The sequence below is a fragment of the Scyliorhinus torazame genome, chromosome 13, assembly GCF_047496885.1.
Source record: "Scyliorhinus torazame isolate Kashiwa2021f chromosome 13, sScyTor2.1, whole genome shotgun sequence".
Taxonomy (NCBI): Eukaryota; Metazoa; Chordata; class Chondrichthyes; order Carcharhiniformes; family Scyliorhinidae; genus Scyliorhinus; species Scyliorhinus torazame.
In genome coordinates, this window is record NC_092719.1 from 19373271 (window position 1) to 19393971 (window position 20701).

At 46.1% G+C, this 20701-nt stretch overlaps 1 protein-coding gene across 1 annotated transcript in view; it reads left to right on the plus strand.

Annotated features, from left to right (window-relative positions):
• col7a1l (collagen type VII alpha 1-like) overlaps positions 1 to 20701 on the plus strand; it is a 435910-nt gene that overhangs the window by 115887 nt on the left and 299322 nt on the right. The window contains exons 10-14 of the mRNA XM_072470919.1: positions 767 to 922; positions 3480 to 3596; positions 4859 to 5005; positions 12917 to 13036; positions 17921 to 18079. Of these exons, the coding sequence (XP_072327020.1) occupies positions 767 to 922; positions 3480 to 3596; positions 4859 to 5005; positions 12917 to 13036; positions 17921 to 18079 (699 nt within the window). The remainder of the gene's footprint in view (positions 1 to 766; positions 923 to 3479; positions 3597 to 4858; positions 5006 to 12916; positions 13037 to 17920; positions 18080 to 20701) is intronic.

Genomic DNA, 20701 nt, shown 5'->3' on the forward strand with positions numbered 1-20701 from the left:
GGTCTGGATGTCAAATCTGTGTTTCAGTGGCATTGCGGCTCGGGGGAGATTTTGGGCATGATCAGTCCAGCAATCTTCCTGAACAGCCAGCTTTGAAAATGTCACTGCGGTGTTGCTCCATTGGCTGCCCAGCAAAGCTATGCTTCAGCTGCTGTTTTAACATTGCCCCATCCAAGTGGGAAATCACGATGTGTCAACTTAAATAATGAGTATCAGTAGGCAATTTGGTGGTGTGCCCCATTGTAGTTGAGTATCATTCCTGTGCTGGTATAAATAAACATACATGCACGTACACACACAAATGCATGTTCGCATACACACACACACAAGCACACATACATCTATGCTCACGTGCACACACACATGCATACACACACATGGACATAGGTGCACACATGAGACAGACATGTGACACACATGTTGCTCACAAACGTGCGCGCGCGCACACACAATTGAAGGCAGCACATACAGAGATTAAGCTCCGAGTCTACCTTATATCGATGAATGAGAACCACGTTAGCATTTACCATTTGTGCATTTAGGGACCCAGGGAGATTTAAATTTTCACAATGTTTTCAATAAAGTGTAAAACTTTTCAGTGACAAATGCATTGAGGTTACAGTGTCAGTGAGAGTCTGTTAACAAAATTTGTAGTCTCGACACTAGGGTAACAGTGATCTTTAAAGCGAGCTGAGATGTGAAGTGTAAATGGACAAATGGGACTCTCGCAGCAGCTTCCCCACATTAAAACCACTTTGTCCTTCAGTCAACAGACCTGGACTGGCCTATGAGCAGAATATCAAAGGAGATGTCTCGTTTCACCTGATAGACAATCTGCAGGAGGACAAGGACTACAGCATCAGCATCTACGCCGTGTATCCGGAGGGCCCCAGTGACCCCGTGTCCACCAGTGGCAGAACACGTAAAGCGAATCATTAACATTAACCGTGTAGCTGAGCACTGAATTGCAAATGACTTGCCTCCTGTGTTGTGTGCAGCATCATCGTAATTAAACATAAGAAGTCCAAAATTAGTCAGATTAGACACACGATTTGTTAAATAATATAAACTAAGCACTGAAATGCCACATCAGAATGTCATGACTTGTATTACATTTGGTATTTAGTTTAGGGAGATGTAAATGGTAATTTTTTAATCACATTAAATAGGCTTGGTTTTCCACCAACTAATACCACTAGCAACCTAAAGTATTAGGAACTATCCAATCAGATAGCGTCGGGGTCAGAGGTGACGGTGAATCCTTCTGATATTTTTAGGATATTTGAACGTGGATTATCTTTATTTCAAATCGCACTTCAAATTAGTTCTTCAAGTTTTCTATCAAAAGCATCTTATTCAACACCTAATGGTCTTGCAGACTCTTTACAATTTGTCTATCTGCTTCTCCACTGTATCTATTGACACCACCATTTCCATTAGTCCAAGCTGGCAAGCACCAGCATCACAAAATCTGCTGGATTCCATTCAATTATGGATCATTTCTGTCCCCATACAATTCAAACCGTTTCCCACTCCAATATTTATCCAGATCTCTTTTCTGAAGGGATTATTCAGCACAGGAAACATTCTGGTGCGGGCACTGATCTTTGAGAGCATCGTGTAAGGGAGGAAGTTGTTTTTAAATATAAATGCAGGTGAGGCGGGGGTGTGGGTGGGGGGGTGGGGGGGGGATAGCTTGTCTGCCTCGCTCGGCCTCCTGCAGAAATGCTTGGTATCGATCACAGCACCTGACTGCTTTTGGATTGGATCCAGAGATTGACTTTCCACCCCACTCACCCTGGAATACCCGCAATTCTAATATGAAATGTAATTTCATTCAAACGCCTTGGTTCATTCGTTGCTCATGGCACAGCACAGTTTCAATCCCGATTTTATATTTGTGGGGCTGCTGCTCTTCGTCTACTCAAGGTTGCAGTGTTTGAAGAACCAGCGGCGGACTCTCTGTTCCTGAGACTAGTGTTGATTCCAGGGCAGGATTTGGGGATTTCCACAACAGCAAAACTGGCGCTGCCCCTGGACCGATTCAGCGACCGTGGAGGGACTAGCATCGGCGCCACGTGGAACACAATCGATTCCAATGAGGAACGGTGCGGGATCCGCCAGGTCCGTGAGTGACGCTCAGGAGGCTGACAAGCTGCAGCTGCAAATACACATTACACTTCCTGCATACACCAGCCAACAAGATGGCACTGGTTGCGTTGGAGTGTGCCCATCCCACTGATGGGTCAGCTGGGCTAGTGGGCACCTAAGGGGGTGCCTTTGGGGGACACCCATAGGACCTGTGGCCCTAAGTTCAGAGTGAGCAGTCAGCGGCGTGTGCAGCTGCATTTCTGCCTTGCAGCCATGGCAATGGTGCTCTGTGCCCGTCCACCCCGACCGCACAGCCCACCTCCTGGCCACCCCCTGCTACTACCCCTGGCTCTGGCAGAAGCTCCCCGGCCAGTGGCACGACTGTCAGCAAACTATAGCGATGTTGGACACTTTCCGTACACCCCTCCCTCTCCCTCAGCAACCACGGCGCCTGTTTCACGATTTTTAAAAGCACAAATGAACCTCGCCGTCTGGAATTCGCCCCAGTGGCGGTGGAGCATCGCGGACGCCCTGGTGAATACAGGGTCAGGCCTGCTAATGATATGCCAACACCACTTACTGTACGTGAATTCTGGAACACATTGACGCCGCTGTCAAGGCACCGGAGAATTGCGATTTGGCTTGAAACCGGCGCCCGCCACGATTTCAGCGTCAAAACAGATTCTCCGCCCAATCGCATTTCCCAATTCCAGCATTAGCTGACGGCGAATCCCACCCCAGTTATTTAAACCTGGATGAAAATAAAAAACTTGCACTGATACATCACCTCTCACATTGCTCCAAAGCTCTTTACAGTCAATTAAGTACTATCAAAATCGTTGCTGTAATGTAGGAACATTAGCAACCAATTTACACTCTGCAAACTCCCAGGAACAGCAATGTGATAATGACCAAGTCAGCTGTTTTAATGATGTTGCTTGCTGGATAAATGTGACTGGGACATGAGGGAGAACTACCTTGCTTTTTGAATGGCACTACGGGATTTTAAATGCTCACCTGAAAGGAGTAATGTTTCATCTGATAAAAAGCACCTCTGACAGTCCCATACTCTCTGAATAATGAACTGAGGTGCTAACGTAGATTATGTGCTCAAGTCTCTGGGGTGAGACATGAACCCACAACCCTCTGACTCAGAAGCAAGAGTATTGCTGACATTATTTGAAAGAACACAAGTTTCCATGTTGTACAATAATCACTCTTTAATAATGAATAGGTTCTCTATAATTCATTTCCTGCAAAGGGCAAGTAGGACATTCATTGTCAGTGATTGGGAGCACAGGCTGACGATGGATGGTTTACAGAAAGTGTTTGCATGTTTGCATTTAGGTAACAGTTTGGGTTTAAGAAAATCTTTCCCTTTTATGCAGTGAAACTCATGTCGGTGGAGGAACTCATCTTGGAGAATGCCACGACAGATACCATACAAGCAAAGTGGCTTCCCGTTAAAGGCGCAACTGGCTACAGACTTACCTGGGGATCTTCAGGTACTGTTCCTGTGAATGTGTATTCTAGATCATAAGTATTATCGTACTATATCATTGGTTTGTGAATGTAAATCCAATGTGAAACCGAACCATCCACACCTATGCTTCTAATTAATTTGGTCTGTAGACAAGTTCGACAATTAGTTTAGAGAGTGTGGTCTGTCAGACTTTTCTCTTTGTCAGTGGAAATTTCAAACTTCACGGGCAAAGGAAAGGACAAAATAAATAAAGGGTGTGATTTAACGGAAATGAATCAGAGTCGCGTGAGGAGCGCGTTTAGCTGGGTGTTTCCCGGTGCTGGCAGCGTTGAGAACAACCCCGCTAGTAAACAGGATTCTGCTTCATTTCTGGGCCTCAGTGAGGAACATCCCATCGAGATGGCACTTAGTCCTGCTTCCTACACTAACGCTCCAGTCATCAGTGCAGGAAGAGATCGCATTGATCTCTAACACCCCCCACCACCGCGGCCTCCGGAACCCCCCCCCCAACTCAAACAGGCTCATCGAGCACCCCCCCCTCATAAGGGCAGGGCACCCCCAGGCCCAGTCCCCAGCATGGGCATGATGGCATCTGGGAATCCTGGGTAGCACCCAGGTGACACTGCCATGGTGCCAGGCTGGAAGTTCCTAGGTGGCATCGGGGGTGCCAGGGTACCACACCACCCATAATCTGACCACACAAGTGCCCCCGATAGCCTGGGAGGCCCCCCCCCCCAAGTGCTGGTACACCTGATCTATGTTTGTGGAAACCAGTGCTCAACGGTGACCGCTCGGGGTCTCCGAGGCGAGGCCGTTGGGGCCGGGCACTGGGTAGATCCGGTGTAGACATATTCAACTGAGCCGAACTGTTCACCTCAACATGCAAATCTGGGTCCCGATCTCAATGGGCGGGATCCAGATCGCAACTCCTCGCGAGATCGCGGGTGTTATTTAGCGGAAATGGAACAGAGTCCCGTGTCGAGCACGTTTAGCATCTAATGGGATCTCGTGAGGTGTGACGAGGCCGGTAAATTTTTGCCAGAAGCCTCTTGTGAGATTTACTGGCCTCGGTGTGTCCCCAGTCGGGTGCAGCGAGGCCAATAGATCGTGCCAAAAGTCTTTCCTTGTTAACAAATTCAATAGATTGTTCTATGGATGCACTTTGTGCAGAGAATAATGTTTAGGGGCACAGTGAAGGGAACCAAATTCTGTGCAAAGTCTTCAAAACTTTGAGTATTGAGTGTTAGTTTGATAATCAATGTTACTGTATTTTCTTACCATCAGAGGGAGAGCTGCAGAATGTGAATTTGGGTGATTCCTACCAGTTCTATATGATCCGGGGTTTGCAAGTTGGGTCTGAATACACTGTTACTGTCAACCCAATCTTTGGTGATGTCGAAGGCCCAGTAATTTCCGGGAAGATGAAGACTTGTAAGTATTTTTGGCATGACATCTTCTATCACCACACAATGGAATTGTAGTTCTGTGCACTGTACGTACCCCAGTGCATCCTGGCCTTCAGTTGGTTCCCAGTTCCAGCAGTGTCACGATTTAAAGGTTTGCATCTTTGTTTTCAAATCCCTTCATGGCTTCACCGCGCCCCCCCCCCCCCCCCCCCCCCCCTTCCCACTTGCCTCTGTAACCTCCTTCCCGCCTTACAACCCTCTTGAGGTCCCTGAGCAACTCCAATTCTACCCTCTTACGCAACCCCAATTTTAATTGACCCACCATTTAGCTGCCAAGGCCGCAAGCTTTGGAATCTCCTCCCGATACTTCGCTATCTCTCATCTTTCCGGCTCTCCTTAACATGAATCTTTCACCTGGCCTAATATCCATGTGACTCAGTGTCAGGGTTGGTTGATAATCACTCTTGTGGAGCACGTTGGTGTGTTCTGCTGTGATAAAACTGCTGTGTAAGTGGAAGTGCTATAGGTGACAGCAACAATGCACAGCAGAATGTGTCAAAGTGCATGTCACAATCTCGTGCTTGTATGTTTGCGAGTTTTCATTATAAATAGTGCTTGGATTGAGGACCAGGTTTCTTTCTTGAACTAATTTTCTAAGTGTGTCCCAGTTCGGCAAGTGATGCACTGACCTGGCCTTTTGAACTGGTCATGAGGAACAAGAACACCTTCCTCACAATTGTATCGCCTGTCCCAAGGTCAGGAACTCTGTGATATGAAGAATCCCAGCTGTGGCCGAAGACACCAGCCATAGCTCTTGGGCGATGGAAATATAGATTTTTAAGAGCAATTCAGAATGGATCCTAAACCTGAGGTCTGTGTAAATGAAAATTAGGAGATGTGAAACATGAACTCAGCCTTACAATGGCTCTGCCAGATTGTCCAGTGACTAAGACAGCACAGTAGCACAGCGGTAAGCACAATTGCTTCACAGCTCCAGGGTCCTAGGTTCGATTCCCGGCTTGGGTCACTGCTTGTGTGGAGTTTGCACGTTCTCCCCGTGTCTGCGTGGGTTTCCTCCAGGTGCTCCGGTTTCATCCCACAAGTCCAAAGATGTGCTGGTTAGGTGGACACGATAAATTGCCCTTAGTGTCCAAAAAGGTTTGGTGGGGTTACTGGGTTATGGGGATAGGGTGGAGGCGTGAGTTTAAGTGGGGTGCTCTTTCCAAGGGCTGGTGCAGACTCGATGGGCCGAATGGCCTCGTTCTGCACTGCAAATTCTATGATTCTATGATTCTAAGACAGACAGACCAGAAAAATCCTCCCACCGACCAAGCACACCACCAGGAGAAAGGTATTGGAGTTTGTGGGTGTGCCAGGCGAGGACAACTTCAAGATGTGTTGTGATGCTCCCTAAAGTCAGATAAGTTTGCACTGGGGCTGTCAAACTGCTTGCTGCACTGAGGGCCCTCGAAGGGCTTTTTTCCAATGTGGAAACGTTGGTGCTGGGTGGCTGGAGGTGCTTTGTGCAGACTTGGCATTCAAATGTCTTCTCCCCCAATGGAACTGCTGGTTCCTGTCCAGGTGATTGGAAAGGTAAAAGCGCTTCTTGCACAAGTTGAAAGATATATAATGATCGCCTGGGCATGGTTCTGGTGGGCGGTCAGGGCTAATGGAACAATGCTACAGCAAAGAGTCAATGACTTGAGGAAGAGGGGAGTAAGTTCCTATCGCCCCTCCATTTATGACCTGCTTTGGCTTCTGATTGCCCAATTCCTCCTTGTGTTTGAATTCCACAGCCCTCCATAACTCTGTAATCACCTCCAGCCCTCCCATGGTCGCCACCCAAAACCTGTATTCCTCCAACTTGACCTTTTGTGCATCACCCCACCTTCCCTGATCGCTCCTTACACTACCACTGGGCCCCACAATCTTACATTGCAGGATAAAACTATTCTGCCCCCCTCTTCTTTGAGACCCTCCTAAAAATCCTCTTCTGGAATTTCCTTATTTGGCTTGGCCTCCATTTATGTCAGAGTTATGCCACTGTGAATCACCTGGGGGATGTGTTTCTGTGTTATACGCACCATATAAATACAATTACTGTTGCTGCTTTCTGGGATTTTGTCAATGGCCTGACACTCCTGATGCTGAAACCAGAACTGCATGCCATTTCCTTGTTCCCTCTTTTTGCCTTTTTCCACCTGATTGTCATTAAATTCTATGTGCCAGTGGCATTTATGCAAAACACATTCGATTTAACAGCTGGGGAAGCTTTTCATTGGTAAAACCCACCATCAGCTGACAATGCTGCATCCATGGGCATTCCATTAGTCTCCTGGTCCAACAGGGAGTCCCTGCATCATAGTTACAACTTTCCTGCCCAGCTGCATTGCCATGGACATAAAACATAGCATGGTGCTTTTTTTCTAAATTAACTCTTGTCGTGTTAGGTACACTGGTCTAACACTGGCTGCAACTGGATGCAGCTTAGACCAGAAAGATACTCCAGATCTTGAAGTTAGTTCAATCAGGTTTATTGAACTAATAGCACAGTTCTCTGTGAGTTCGACTCTCTGCTAACTTAAGTGTGGTTACTCTGTCTGACTGAACCAGACTAGCTCTTAGCCACGTGGTGGAGGTGTGAGATTGTAACAACACCCTTGACTGACTCTCTGGATGTTCATCAGTGGAAAGAGGCAGAGTGTGAGTGCCTCGTGTCTTTTATAGTTAGATCCCACCCTGAGTGTCCTGCCTGCTTATTGGTCATGTCCTGTTCTCTATGTCCACTAGCTGCTTGTCTGTATATCATTATGTGTGTGTCTGTATATCATGACAACTCTCACTGGTAAATATTTCAGATTATAATGAGATTATTATTCATGTCTGCATCCCTGTTATTTGTTGAGACCAACTTAGTCAGGCATGCCTAATAGTTGGCACACATTGACGGTTATAGGGGAGCTAGGGAAATTTACTTTATTGTGGAAGAAACCATTTTGTGTATTTGGGTTCACTTTATTGAATGTTCATGTTCTTGTCCAGTGTTGTGCTCACCACCCTGAAAGTTCAGCTGGCCCTCTCGTCCATGTATTGTAAAGGACGTAACCGTAAACAATCTCAGCAAGACTAATTGAAAGATTTTATATGACTACAAAGCCCCTTAGGCACTCTGCTGACCAACGCCCTGAGATATGTGTAGATGTTGTGTGTTCTCTGAATCACTCAAGGACTTTCGACAGGGTAGTTTATTCACTAGATCTGTAGTTACTTCAATACTTGTGCTCTGCCCGCACTCCCGGGGATAACTCCCTCGCTCCCGTCACGTGACCTCTTTTGTAGCCGTGTCATCACATTCTCATGTTATCACTTGGTCCAGATCTTCGCCATTTAGTTGGGATACCCGATGGCATGGGATGTAACAGTATGCAATTAGGAAACTATGCACAGACCATTGTGGATGTACAATTGAATGAGCGAACAATGTGTAACTATTTACATATATATATATTGAGCACGTATTAAGCTGTAGCAATTGGTGCATGGCCTATCACATCTACTTCTCCCTGCCCTTTTCTGTTGGAAAGAAAACTGAAATTCAAAAGTCAGTCCTACGCTAAGTGGTAAATAAAGTCCAGGAATCTGTGTTCAGCCTGTCCAGGCGCTCTGACCATGTAATTACACCGGTTGCTGGTGTTATAGTCTTTCAATGGCCAGTGTCCTCACTGTTAGCAACATAAGACATTCCCTCTGTGTTCATCAGGTGCAGGATTCGCTGCTTTGGTCTCTGTAGGAACAGAGAACATACCGTGCAGGGGGAGGCAATTCGGCCCATCGAGTCTGCACTGGGCCACTTCAGCTATTCCACTGTCACCTATTCCACTGTCTGTTATCACCTATTCCACTGTCTGTTATCACCTATTTCACTGTCTGTTATCACCTATTCCACTGTCTGTTATCACCTATTCCACTGTCTGTTATCACCTATTCCACATCTGTTATCACCTATTCCACTGTCTGTTGTCACCTATTCCACTGTCTGTTATCACCTATTCCACTGTCTGTTATCACCTATTTCACTGTCTGTTATCACCTATTCCACTGTCTGTTATCACCTATACCACATCTGTTATCACCTATTCCACTGTCTGTTATCACCTATTCCACTGTCTGTTATCACCTATTCCACTGTCTGTTATCACCTATTCCACTGTCTGTTATCACCAATTCCACTGTCTGTTATCACCTATTCCACTGTCTGTTATCACCTATTTCACTGTCTGTTATCACCTATTTCACTGTCTGTTATCACCTATTTCACTGTCTGTTATCACCTATTTCACTGTCTGTTATCACCTATTTCACTGTCTGTTATCACCCATTCCACTGTCTGTTATCACCTATTTCGCTGTCTGTTATCACCTATTTCACTGTCTGTTAGCACCTATTTCACTGTCTGTTATCACCTATTTCACTGTCTGTTATCACCTATTTCACTGTCTGTTATCACCTATACCACTGTCTGATATCACCTATACCACTGTCTGCTATCACCTATTCCACTGTCTGTTATCACCTATTCCACTGTCTGTTATCACCTATTCCACTGTCTGTTATCACCTATTTCACTGTCTGTTATCACCTATTCCACTGTCTGCTATCACCTATTTCACTGTCTGTTTTCACCTATTCCACTGTCTGTTATCACCTATTCCACTGTCTGTTATCACCTATTTCACTGTCTGTTATCACCTATTCCACTGTCTGTTATCACCTATTTCACTGTCTGTTTTCACCTATTTCACTGTCTGTTATCACCTATTTCACTGTCTGTTATCACCTATTTCACTCTGTTATCACCTATTCCACTGTCTGGTATCACCTATTTCACTGTCTGTTATCACCTATTTCACTGTCTGTTATCACCTATTCCACTGTCTGTTATCACCTATTCCACTGTCTGTTATCACCTATTCCACTGTCTGTTATCACCTATTCCACTGTCTGTTATCACCTATTCCACTGTCTGTTATCACATATTTCACTGTCTGTTATCACCTATTTCACTGTCTGCTACCACCTATTCCACTGTCTGTTATCACCTATTTCACTGTCTGTTAGCACCTATTTCACTGTCTGTTAGCACCTATTTCACTGTCTGTTAGCACCTATTTCACTGTCTGTTATCACCTATTCCACTGTCTGTTATCACCTATTCCACTGTCTGTTATCACCTATTCCACTGTCTGTTATCACCTATTCCACTGTCTGTTATCACCTATTTCACTGTCTGTTATCACCTATTTCACTGTCTGTTACCACCTATTTCACTGTCTGTTATCACCTATTTCACTGTCTGTTATCACCTATTCCACTGTCTGTTATCACCTATTCCACTGTCTGTTATCACCTATACCACTGTCTGTTATCACCTATTCCACTGTCTGTTATCACCTAATTCACTGTCTGTTATCACCTAATTCACTGTCTGTTATCACATATTTCACTGTCTGTTATCACCTATTTCACTGTCTGTTATCACCTATTTCACTGTCAGGATGATGTGGTCTGAGCAGCATTTTGTTCAAGTGCCTGGGTCAATACATGTCCTGAACGTGCCGACTTTTGTTACTGCAGCAACCATTGCTGAAACCCATTCGGTGGGCTTATCTGTAGGAGTTGTGACACCCAGTACTGTCATCCGATGCAGCCCATTGGCTACATTATGCTTTGTGTCTACTGGTACTCTTCTCAAAGCACAGAGTGTCGGTGGTACCGAGCCATCGAGTCTCATGTGGTATACAGCTGGTAGCTCACCAATGGCGTCACAGCTGAAGAGTTCTCCATATGCTGTCATCTCTTGGGCTTGGTGTTGTAGAACACACACGCCTGGACCACGTTGAATGAACCCCGGTGCAACCTACCCCAAAGCCTCAGTAAAGGCTTTACATTCGGGTCAACTATATGGAACTTGAAATTTCCCGATGTGCATTGCTTCACCTTCAGTGCGGATTATCTGTCCGCCACAAGCCACGAGGTGCGCCTGGGAGACGGGATCTCGTGCATACAGGTCTATTTCCTGTAACCTTTGGCTGGATTGTACATTATCCTTTGCCCCAGTGTCAATCTTGACTTTATGTCTGGCGTAACTGCTAATTATGTTGAGGGTGGTGGAGATCTCATCCTTTCCTGTGAAGTTATCAACACTGTCACAATAGATTGTTGTTGGAGGCTCTGTAGCTGCACTGCTTTGGTTGAACTCCAATTCATTCACCTTTCTGATGCTGCAACTCCTGGTGGATCAACCAATGGCCTTGTTGCTGATGGCAGAGGAGAGCGGCTGTGGTTTGGATCTGCAGCACTTAGCAAAGAGGTTCCACTTCCCGCGTTTGTGCATCTTTTACCAAATGCAAACCAAGCTGTTCTGTTTAGAGGGTGCAGGCTGCTGCAATTCGGGCAGAGTGCCCCTGCATTGCAAACACTTTGGTTTCTTACCTAAAATCTCTGTTTCTTTTCTCAGATTGTTCGCTTAACTTCCAAATATTAATGGCTGCTTGTAACACTCAGTCTTTTTCACACAGCCGCTGCTTGCTGACTAAATCACGGTGAATTCCACCAGCTACCTAATCCCTGATTAAATCTTCAGTGAGTGTTCCGAGCGCACATTCCTTTGTCATTTTTAGGGTGGACGTGTAAAATAATATTGACTCACCTGCTCTTTGGTTCGCTGAATTGAATGCATGTCTCTCAAGGATTCTGTTTTTTCCCGGGACTCAGATGTTCATGAACCTTTTAAGGATTATCCAGGGGTCTTTCTGAAAATCAAGAGACTCAAATATTTTGACGGTCTCAGGCCTGTGAGGTTCAATAGGGTGTACGCTGGTACCTTTTTCAGAGAATGCAGCACTGCAATTGCAGTGTTAATGTAAGCCTACTTGTGACAATAATTAAGATTATGAATATGCCACTCCTTCTGAAACTTTCCCAACTATCTGCAATATTTTCATCAAAGGTGAGTGGGTCAATGCAGCAAAGTCCTTGTGCCATACTGTCCATGTCTGGCACACTTCCGATTGTGGGCTCCCTGAATCACTGATAACAAGGACTTTCAACAAGGCAGTTTATTCATTAGCTCTGCACCTACTTCAATACTTATGCTCTTCCCAAGCTCCCAGGGAAAACTCTGACACTTCCGCCATGTGACCTCTTTTGCAGCCACATCATTATGTTCTCATGTGATCACTCAGTCTACAATATGGATACATTTGGACAGTGCTGACAATGCCATTTAGGCCCCTCATTTTCTTACTGACCCGTCCCACCCCCACCACACCCAGACCCATTTCACTCCTTCATGTCCCAGCCTCCGTCCTCCCCTGGATGCCCCTTCCAATCCTCCATGCTCCCGACTCCACTCCACACCCCCTCTCACCACTGACTCCCCCTGGTCAGTCCAGAGACCTCCATTGCAAGTGTCCCTTGTATTGCCTCCCTTCCATGTGCTGTAGAATTAAAGAAGGAAAACTGCTGACCTTACACACAGCTGGACAAAGCCAACAGGTACACACCACTTTTAAATGATCGTGAAGAAGGTGCTATGCAATTCTCGGGTGCCACCAACTTTATCTTGAAGGTAGGAGTTTATTGAGAACTGTTTGACGTTCTTGAGTATTCAGGGAATGCAAATGTATTCAAGTATGAACCCGCCACCTGGCGGTGTAATTTTGACACGTCGCTGACTTAATCATTGCATCACCACCATTGGGAAATAGAAATTTTGCATCCTGCTCAATTAAAGTCACCCCATACGTGCTGTTTCCTGCATTTGTGGGATCCTTAAATCCTGCCCCCCCCCCCCCCCCCCCCCCCGCAAATTAAGAAAGGACTACATTTGTTTGGAAATTCTTTGGTGACTTTATTGGCTTCTGTGTTTTTTCAGTGGCCGCCAGTTCTGTCCACACTTTGCGAGCGTCGTCTATCACTACAAGCAGTGCTGTTATCACATGGAATGCTGTCCCAGGTGCTACAGGATATAGATTGGCATGGGGCCCCACACCAGGTACTGGATACATTGCTGAGGATTGAGACAAAGGAAAGCGTTGATATTAATAGTATTGTTGGTTTGATTTGAGAACAGCCACTTTTTTGCTTTGTTTTAATTGTAGAGATGCACCGCACTTACCTCACTTGTGTCCGCTCAGTAGTTCCCCATGTCATCTGCCTCTAGGTAAGACAGAGGCCTGTTCCTGGATACTGATCTCAGCCAGATGAGCACCTGACTTGATGGAGGCTTTTAAAATTATGAATGAATTGGACAATTAGGTAAATGTGGAGGGAACATTTCCACTTGTAGGAGAATCCTAAACTAGGGGCTGTGTGTACAAGCTAGTGACTAATACATCCAACGGGGGAAATACAGAAAAATTCCTTTACTCAGAATGTATTTAGAATATAGAAAATTTCTACCATAAGAAGAGATTTAGGCAAAAAGATGCCTTCAAAAAGAAACAAAATGAGTATTAGAGAGAAATGGAAATAGAAAGATGTGCTGAACGGCTGAGAAGAGATAAGTGAAGTAAAGAGGAATCATGCAGAGTGTAAACACCAGCACAGACTAGTTGGGTTGAATGGCCTGTTCTGTGCTCTGTATTCCATGTAATTCTATATGCCAGGGGTTCCCAAACTGGATTCCGCAGGATTCTTCCGAGGTAGCTGTGGCCATTAAAAAATTTTTTTAAAGCTGTCTTTTTTAGCTTGACCAATTGAAGGTGGGTGTTTCACTTTGTTGGCTCCTGATAGGCCGACTAGCCAGCCTATCAATAGCCAATCAACTTAGAATCTGGCATCTGATTGGATGAGCTGGAAATGCTTTAAAATAAACACAGACAAGTAAGAAGTCGGGGATGCGGGACTTGGAGCGAGGGAGAGGGGGCTCGGGATAGGGAGCGGGTGCCGAGTGAGGGAGCGGGGGCCCGAGTGAGGGAGCGGGGGCCCGAGGGAGTCCGAGACGGGCTGGAGCCGTAGGGGCCTGTCAAGTCCAAGAGGGGTCAAGGCCATGGGGCACAAGAGAATCCAAAAGGGACAGGGTCACAGGACCGAGAGAGATGTGTGTGTGAGGTGAGTGGAGTGTGTAAGATGTGTGTGAGGTGAGTGGAGTGTGTAAGGTGTGTGTGAGGTGAGTGGAGTGTGTGAGGTGAGTGGAGTGTGTGAGGTGAATGGTGTGTGTGAGGTGAAAGTGTGTGAGTGAGAGATGGGGTGATTGTATGTGTGAGAGAGAGGGGTAAGTGTGTGTGTATGTGTGTGTGAGGGGGGTGTATGTGTGTGAGAGAGAGAGAGGGGTTACTATGTGAGAGAGGGATGAGTGTGTGAGAGAGAAGCGAGTGTGTGAATGAGAGAGAGGTGAGTGTGTGTGTGAGAGAGACTTTGTGTGTATGTGTGAGAGAGAGAGAGGAGAGAGAGTGGTGAGTGTGTGTAAGACAGAGGGTGAGTGTGTGTGAGAAAAGGGTGAGTCTGTGTGTGTGAGAGAGAGGTGAGTGTGTGTGAGAGAGGGGTGAGTGTGTGTGAGAGAGGGGTGAGTGTGTGAGAGAGAGGTGTATGTGTGTGAGAGAGGTGTATGCGTGTGAGAGAGGTGTATGTGTGTATGTGTGAGAAAGAGAGGGGGGGTGCGTGTGTGTGAGAGAGAAGAGTAACTATGTGTGAGAGGGGTGAATATGTGTGCATGAGAGAGAGGTGAGTGTGTGTGAGAGGGTCAGCATGTCTAGGTGAGAGGGGTGACTGTGTGAGAGGGTTAAGTGTGTGAGTGAGAGAGGTGAGTGTGTGTGTGTGTGAGAGACAGGTGAGTGCGTGTGTGTGTGTGAGAGAGAGGTGCGTGTGTGTGTGAGAGAGAGGTGCGTGTGTGTGTGAGAGAGAGGTGCGTGTGTGTGTGAGAGAGAGGTGCGTGTGTGTGTGAGAGAGGTGAGTGTGTGTGTGTGTGTGTGAGAGAGGATAAGTGTGTTTGTGAGAAGGGGTGAGTGTGTGAGAGAGAGGGATGACTATTTGTGTGAGAGATGGGTGAGTGTGTGAGAGAGGGGTGAGTGTGTATGTGAGAGAGGGGTGAGTGTGTGTGTGAGAGAGGGGTGAGTGTGTTTGTGTGAGAGAGGGGTGAGTGTGTGTGTGAGAGAGAGGGGTAAGAGGGGTGAGTGTGTATGTGTGAGAGAGGGGTGAGTGTGTGTTTGTGAGAGAGGGGTGAGTGTGTGTGTGTGAGAGAGGCGTGAGTGTGTGTGCGTGTGAGAGGGGTGAGTGTGTATGTGAGAGAGGGGTGAGTGTGTGTGTGAGAGAGGGGTGAGTGTGTTTGTGTGAGAGAGGGGTGAGTGTGTGTGTGCGAGAGAGGGGTGAGTGTGTGTGTGTGTGAGAGGGGTGAGTGTGTGTGTGAGAGAGAGGGGTGAGTGTGTGTGTGTGTGAGAGAGGGGTGAGTGTGTGTGAGAGAGGGGTGAGTGTGTGTATGAGAAAGGAGTGAGTCTGTGTGTGTGAGAGAGGTGTTGAATGTGTGTGTGTGAGAGAGGGGTGAGTGTGTGTGAGAGAGGGGTGAGTGTGTCAGAGAGGGGTGTGGTGTGTGTGTGTTGGGTGAATGTGTGTGTGAGAGAGGGGTGAGTATGTGTGTTTGTGTGAGAGAAAGGTATGGAGGTGTGTGTGAGAGAGTTGCGTAAGTATGTGTGTATGTGTGTGAGAGAGAGGTGAGTGTGTGTGTGTGAGAGAGAGGTGAGTGTGTGTGTGTGTGAGAGAGGATGAGTGTGTTTGTAAGAAGGGGTGAGTGTGAGAGAGAGGAGTGACTATGTGTATGAGAGAGGGGTGGGTGTGTGTGAGAGGGGGGTGAGTGTGTGGGGGGGTGAATGTGTGAGAGAGGGGTGAGTGTGTGTTTGTGTGAGAGAAGGGTGGGTGAGTGTGTGAGAGTTGTGTGATGTGTGTGTATGTGTGTGTCTGAGAGAGGGGTGTGTGTGTGGGGGGGGGTGAATGTGTGAGAGAGGGGTGAGTGTGTGCGTTTGTGAGAGAAGGGTGGCTGAGTGTGGAGGTGTGTGTGAGAGTTGTGTGATGTGTGTGTTTGTGTGTGTCTGAGAGAGGGGTGTGTGTGTGGGGGGTGAATGTGTGAGAGAGGGGTGAGTGTGTGTTTGTGTGAGAGAAGGGTGGGTGAGTGTGGAGGTGTGTGTGAGAGTTGTGTGATGTGTGTGTATGTGTGTGTGAGAGCGGTAAAAGGGAGGGATGATTGTGAGTGTGTGTGAGAGGTGTGAGTGTGCATGTGTGTAAGAGGTGTGAGTGTGTGTGTGTGTGTGAGAGGTGTGAGTGTGCTCACCACTGTGCCACCATGCCGCCGCCCCTTTCAGTTTTTTATGAATTTGTGAGCAAAAGATCATCATTCCAATTCCCATTAAAAATTATAAAAAAGGCAAGACTTGGAGGTATTTGTTGAATAACAAAAATTTTAATTATAATAAATGTATACATGTAAGACATAGAAACGTCTTTAAAGTTTGTTTTTGTATGTTTGTACCTATCGTGGAATAATTCTGTTTGTGGTTTAATTCTTCAATATGATACAAATGTTTCTTCAGGGTTCTATCAGTCCACTTGAGATGTCAAAATGGTTCAGTGGCTGGAAATGTTTGGGAAACCCTGCTGTACGCAATTTCCATCAGCATCACTCCACAGCGAGATGCTTGATTTCAGCACAGTGCTTCCTGCACAGTTCAGTACATTCACTGTGATAAATAATCCACTCATGATAGAACCTAATTGACTTTTATTCCATTGAAGATCTATCTGGGAGCGACAGAGAACTGACCCCCCAATGGAGAATCTCTGACAAGGGGCGTCATTCTCCGCCGGCGGGAGTCTCCGTTTTGCCGGCGCCCGGGGGTTTCCCGACGGCGTGGGGCTGCCCCACAATGGGAAACCCCATTGACCGAGACTTACGGAGACTCCCGCCTGCCGGTCGGCGCAGAAAAGTGGCGGGGCGGGTAGGAGAATTTCGCCCAAGATTCTAGGTGCTAAATCTGACCATGGTATAGGAAGATCATTTTACACTTCCCCCTTGAACAAGCTATTTCATTCTTTACTGTTGTAAAGTTGTTGAAAATTCCACATCATTGTGGGAAACCTTGGGATTGCAGAGCTTCAAGGGGAAGGCCAGCACCTTCTCAGAGCAATTAGGGATGGGCAACAAATGAAGCTTTTTTCCAACATTCTTCATGTTCTGTGAACAAGAGGACAGCATGGTGAGGGACCTGGGTTCAATTTTGGCCTCGGGTGACTGTGTGGAGTTTGCACGTCCTCCCCATGTCTGCGTGGCTTTCCTCCGGGTGCTCCGGTTTCCTCCCACAGTCCAAAGATGTGCAGGGGTATATGTAACCAATGAGTCATCAGAACAAGACACAACCAATGGGTAATCAGAACACCCAGCAGTGGCATCACCACAAGAGGGCACCACACAACCACTATAAAAAGGACAAGGCACACAGGCCCTGCCCCTTCCACCGACAGAAACCATGAGAGCAAGACGTGTGTGGTTAGCAGCACCGTCACACCATAGCATGTGGTCTAGAGCAAGTTCATATAGTTAGTAGAGTATACTGTGTTACTGGAGTCAGATTAGTAGAGTGTAGAACTCATTTAGGAGCTTTGTTAATTGTTCAACAAATAGGTTCAACTTACTCAAGGTCTGGAGTATTCTTCAACAACGCCTACACCAAGTAGTGGCTTATGTTACTCAAAGTAACATGACAACACAACGGGTTTGCGGGATGGAGAATGGGCCTAGGTAGGGTGCTCCTTCGGAGGGTCGGTGCAGACTTGATGGGCTGAATGGCCTCCTTCTGCATTGTAGGAATTCTATGATTCTATGAAGTGAAATAATGATTCAGTTGAACCCATAAGGGGTGCTTGCTTTAATGTTATTTTTCCTTGTTGTCAGAGTTCACTGGGAGAGATCGGCCCCGTCAAATAGCACTGAACAGCAGCACAACATCACATCAACTGAAATATCTGGCTTCCAATACAGAATACGTCTTGTCACTTTATGTGGTCTTCAGCTCTGTCGTTGGCCCTGGGATCACAACAACGATGAAAACAAGTGAGTGACACCAAACAACATTTTTTAACTGCTGTACAGGTTAACACGGAATGGGGAAAACCTTTCACATGCGATGAAGATAACACCCTGTTCATAGATGCTACTGGGAGAATTTTCCCATTACAGTCATCAATTATTTCCAGGTCAGGTCGTGGCCAGAGTAGGAGGTTAGCTCTGTGTACTCTGCTCCAGCAATGTCCCTCAGCTCCAGTCTCAGAAACATCAGAATTGCATGACTTATTTCCCACATCAGTCAACCTCCTGGCATTATAATGCAGCGTAGAAGGAGGCCATGAAATGAAAATGAAAATGAAATGAAAATCGCTTATTGGCACAAATAGGCTTCAAATGAAGTTACTGTGAAAAGCCCCTAGTCGCCACATTCGGGCGCCTGTTCGGGGAGGCTGGTACGGGAATTCAAGGCCATTCATGCTATCGTGCTTATGCTAGCTCTTCGAAGATTAGTCCCATTCCGCTGCTCTTTCCCACAGCCTGGTTCCTTCTGAATGGGATGATTAGCAGCAGTTCTGTACTGTGGACCGTCGCTCACCCTGTTGAGACTATCCAAACTCTGAAAAGATAGTCTTTAATGTGCGGTGTGGATAAGAGATTAAACTTCAATCAGTATGCAGGTGTTAAATTAATGAGAGCTAACTTTGCAGCCATTCTTGCCATTATATTATAGGAATGCAGATTCTTACATCTTGGCACCATACCTTTAAAAAATCTTCCTCGCTCATACTCCACGAGTCATGTAGTTGTGGAGGCAGGTAGATTACCTCCCACTAGGCCTGCCCTATATCAGTATAAATTTAGTGATTGGGCTTTGTATTCAGCCTGATTTCTCTCCCTTTCTTTATAGAAGCTCCCAGTCTTCACCACTCTACAGCACAATAGTCGAGACGCCTGTTTGTTATGTTGAGGATCATGTTACAGTTCTAGCATGCAGTATATTCGAGAGCTTTGTTTCATCCACCTTCAGAATGGAAACGCCAGAGCGAGTACCATTGAAGCTTTTCACAGAAGATTAAAAACATGGGGTAGTCCAACGTTGAGCACATGGGCTGTGGAAGGATGGGTTTGATGGGCCCAAGGATGGCCAAGGATGGGTTTGATGGACCAAATTACTTCACTTTGTGTCAGGATTTCCGTTCTCAGACTCACATGCAGACATGATCAAAGCAATCTATCCGAAAATTGGAGCTGAATACAAATAAGCAATTCATCCAGTGCCTCGGAGAAAGGTCGAGACAATTGGTCAATCATCAGTATGTTGGATAGAGGTTGCAGTACACCATTGATCCAAACCCTTGGTCAGAGATTTAAGTACTCAGTTAATCCTCAGTATATTGGAGAGAGATTGAAATTCCCTGGAGACAAGCTCAAAGATGAGGAGAATCCAGGAGAGTGACACAGGTTGTTAACATGAACAGTTAGGATTATTCACAAAGGTGCAGGGAACAGTCAAAGTTTAAAAAAAAAAAAATTTTAAATATAAATTTAGAGTACCCAATTATTTTTTTCCTATTAAAGGGCAATTTGGTGTGGCCAATCCACCTACCATTGTTAGAATCCAGACAAAGTTTTTATGTAGACACAACAGAGGAAACTATTAGGTGTGAATCGGAAGTACGGAGGACATTGGAACTATTAATGCAGATCAATGTTGAACTGTTAGCACCTTCATCAGACACGTGGACATTCAGAGCTATAAGACTTTACCCTGAGGCCTGAGATAGCACTGCCTGTATGTGTGTGTACAAGATGATAGTGGTCAGTGTAGCATTCAGTTGTTGCAATCATGTGAGTTGAAGATGCTGCAAGCCTTTGCCAACATGTCAATCCCCTTTGCCAGTCCTACTGATACCTGTCCACTGTCACAGTTTCATTCATATCTTGATGTAAACCAGAAGTTTAAAAACAACCAAATGTAGCTATATGTCATAGTATTTATAATCAGGAGAAAGAAACCAGCAAACATGTTCATAGGGGAGGAAACTGTGATCTAAAAGGAATCTAAAAAGAAACTGCTTCACACTCATTAACATTTGGAACAATCTGTTGCCTGATATGCTAGACAGCGGCATAATTCAACAGGAAATGAAGATCGAAAAGAACTGGTGTGAGATTAAGAAGGAGAAGACAAACATTGTGTCCTGGTCATGACAAGCAATGGACCTGGATTAATTCAGATATTGTCCACTCGTTCATCTAATTCTAAGTGAGTGAAAGTAACTCCAGCAGCTCGAATACAGTCTTCAGGCATGCAACTCAGGAAGATTGACCGTTGGTCTGTGCTCAATTATCTGATCTCAACTGGGATACAAGTTGGAGGGTGAAAGATTGTGATGCCAATGCGGAATATTGGTGGGAGCCTTGGAGGAATGGCACAGTGTTGCTTAAACCTTTCCCTCAGCAGATTTCATCAAAGCTACACTGGGTGATCAGAAGAACCCCCATTAGAAATTCTATCCCAAAGAGTTGCCATTCCTGATCACTACCCATGATTGTGCTGAAAAGGAGTATGTGGGGGTGAGGGGGGGACATTGGATGAGTACAGGCTGTATCTGGACTGTGATACCTTACCCTCGATGAAGTGGAATATCCTCTCAACACTTGCTG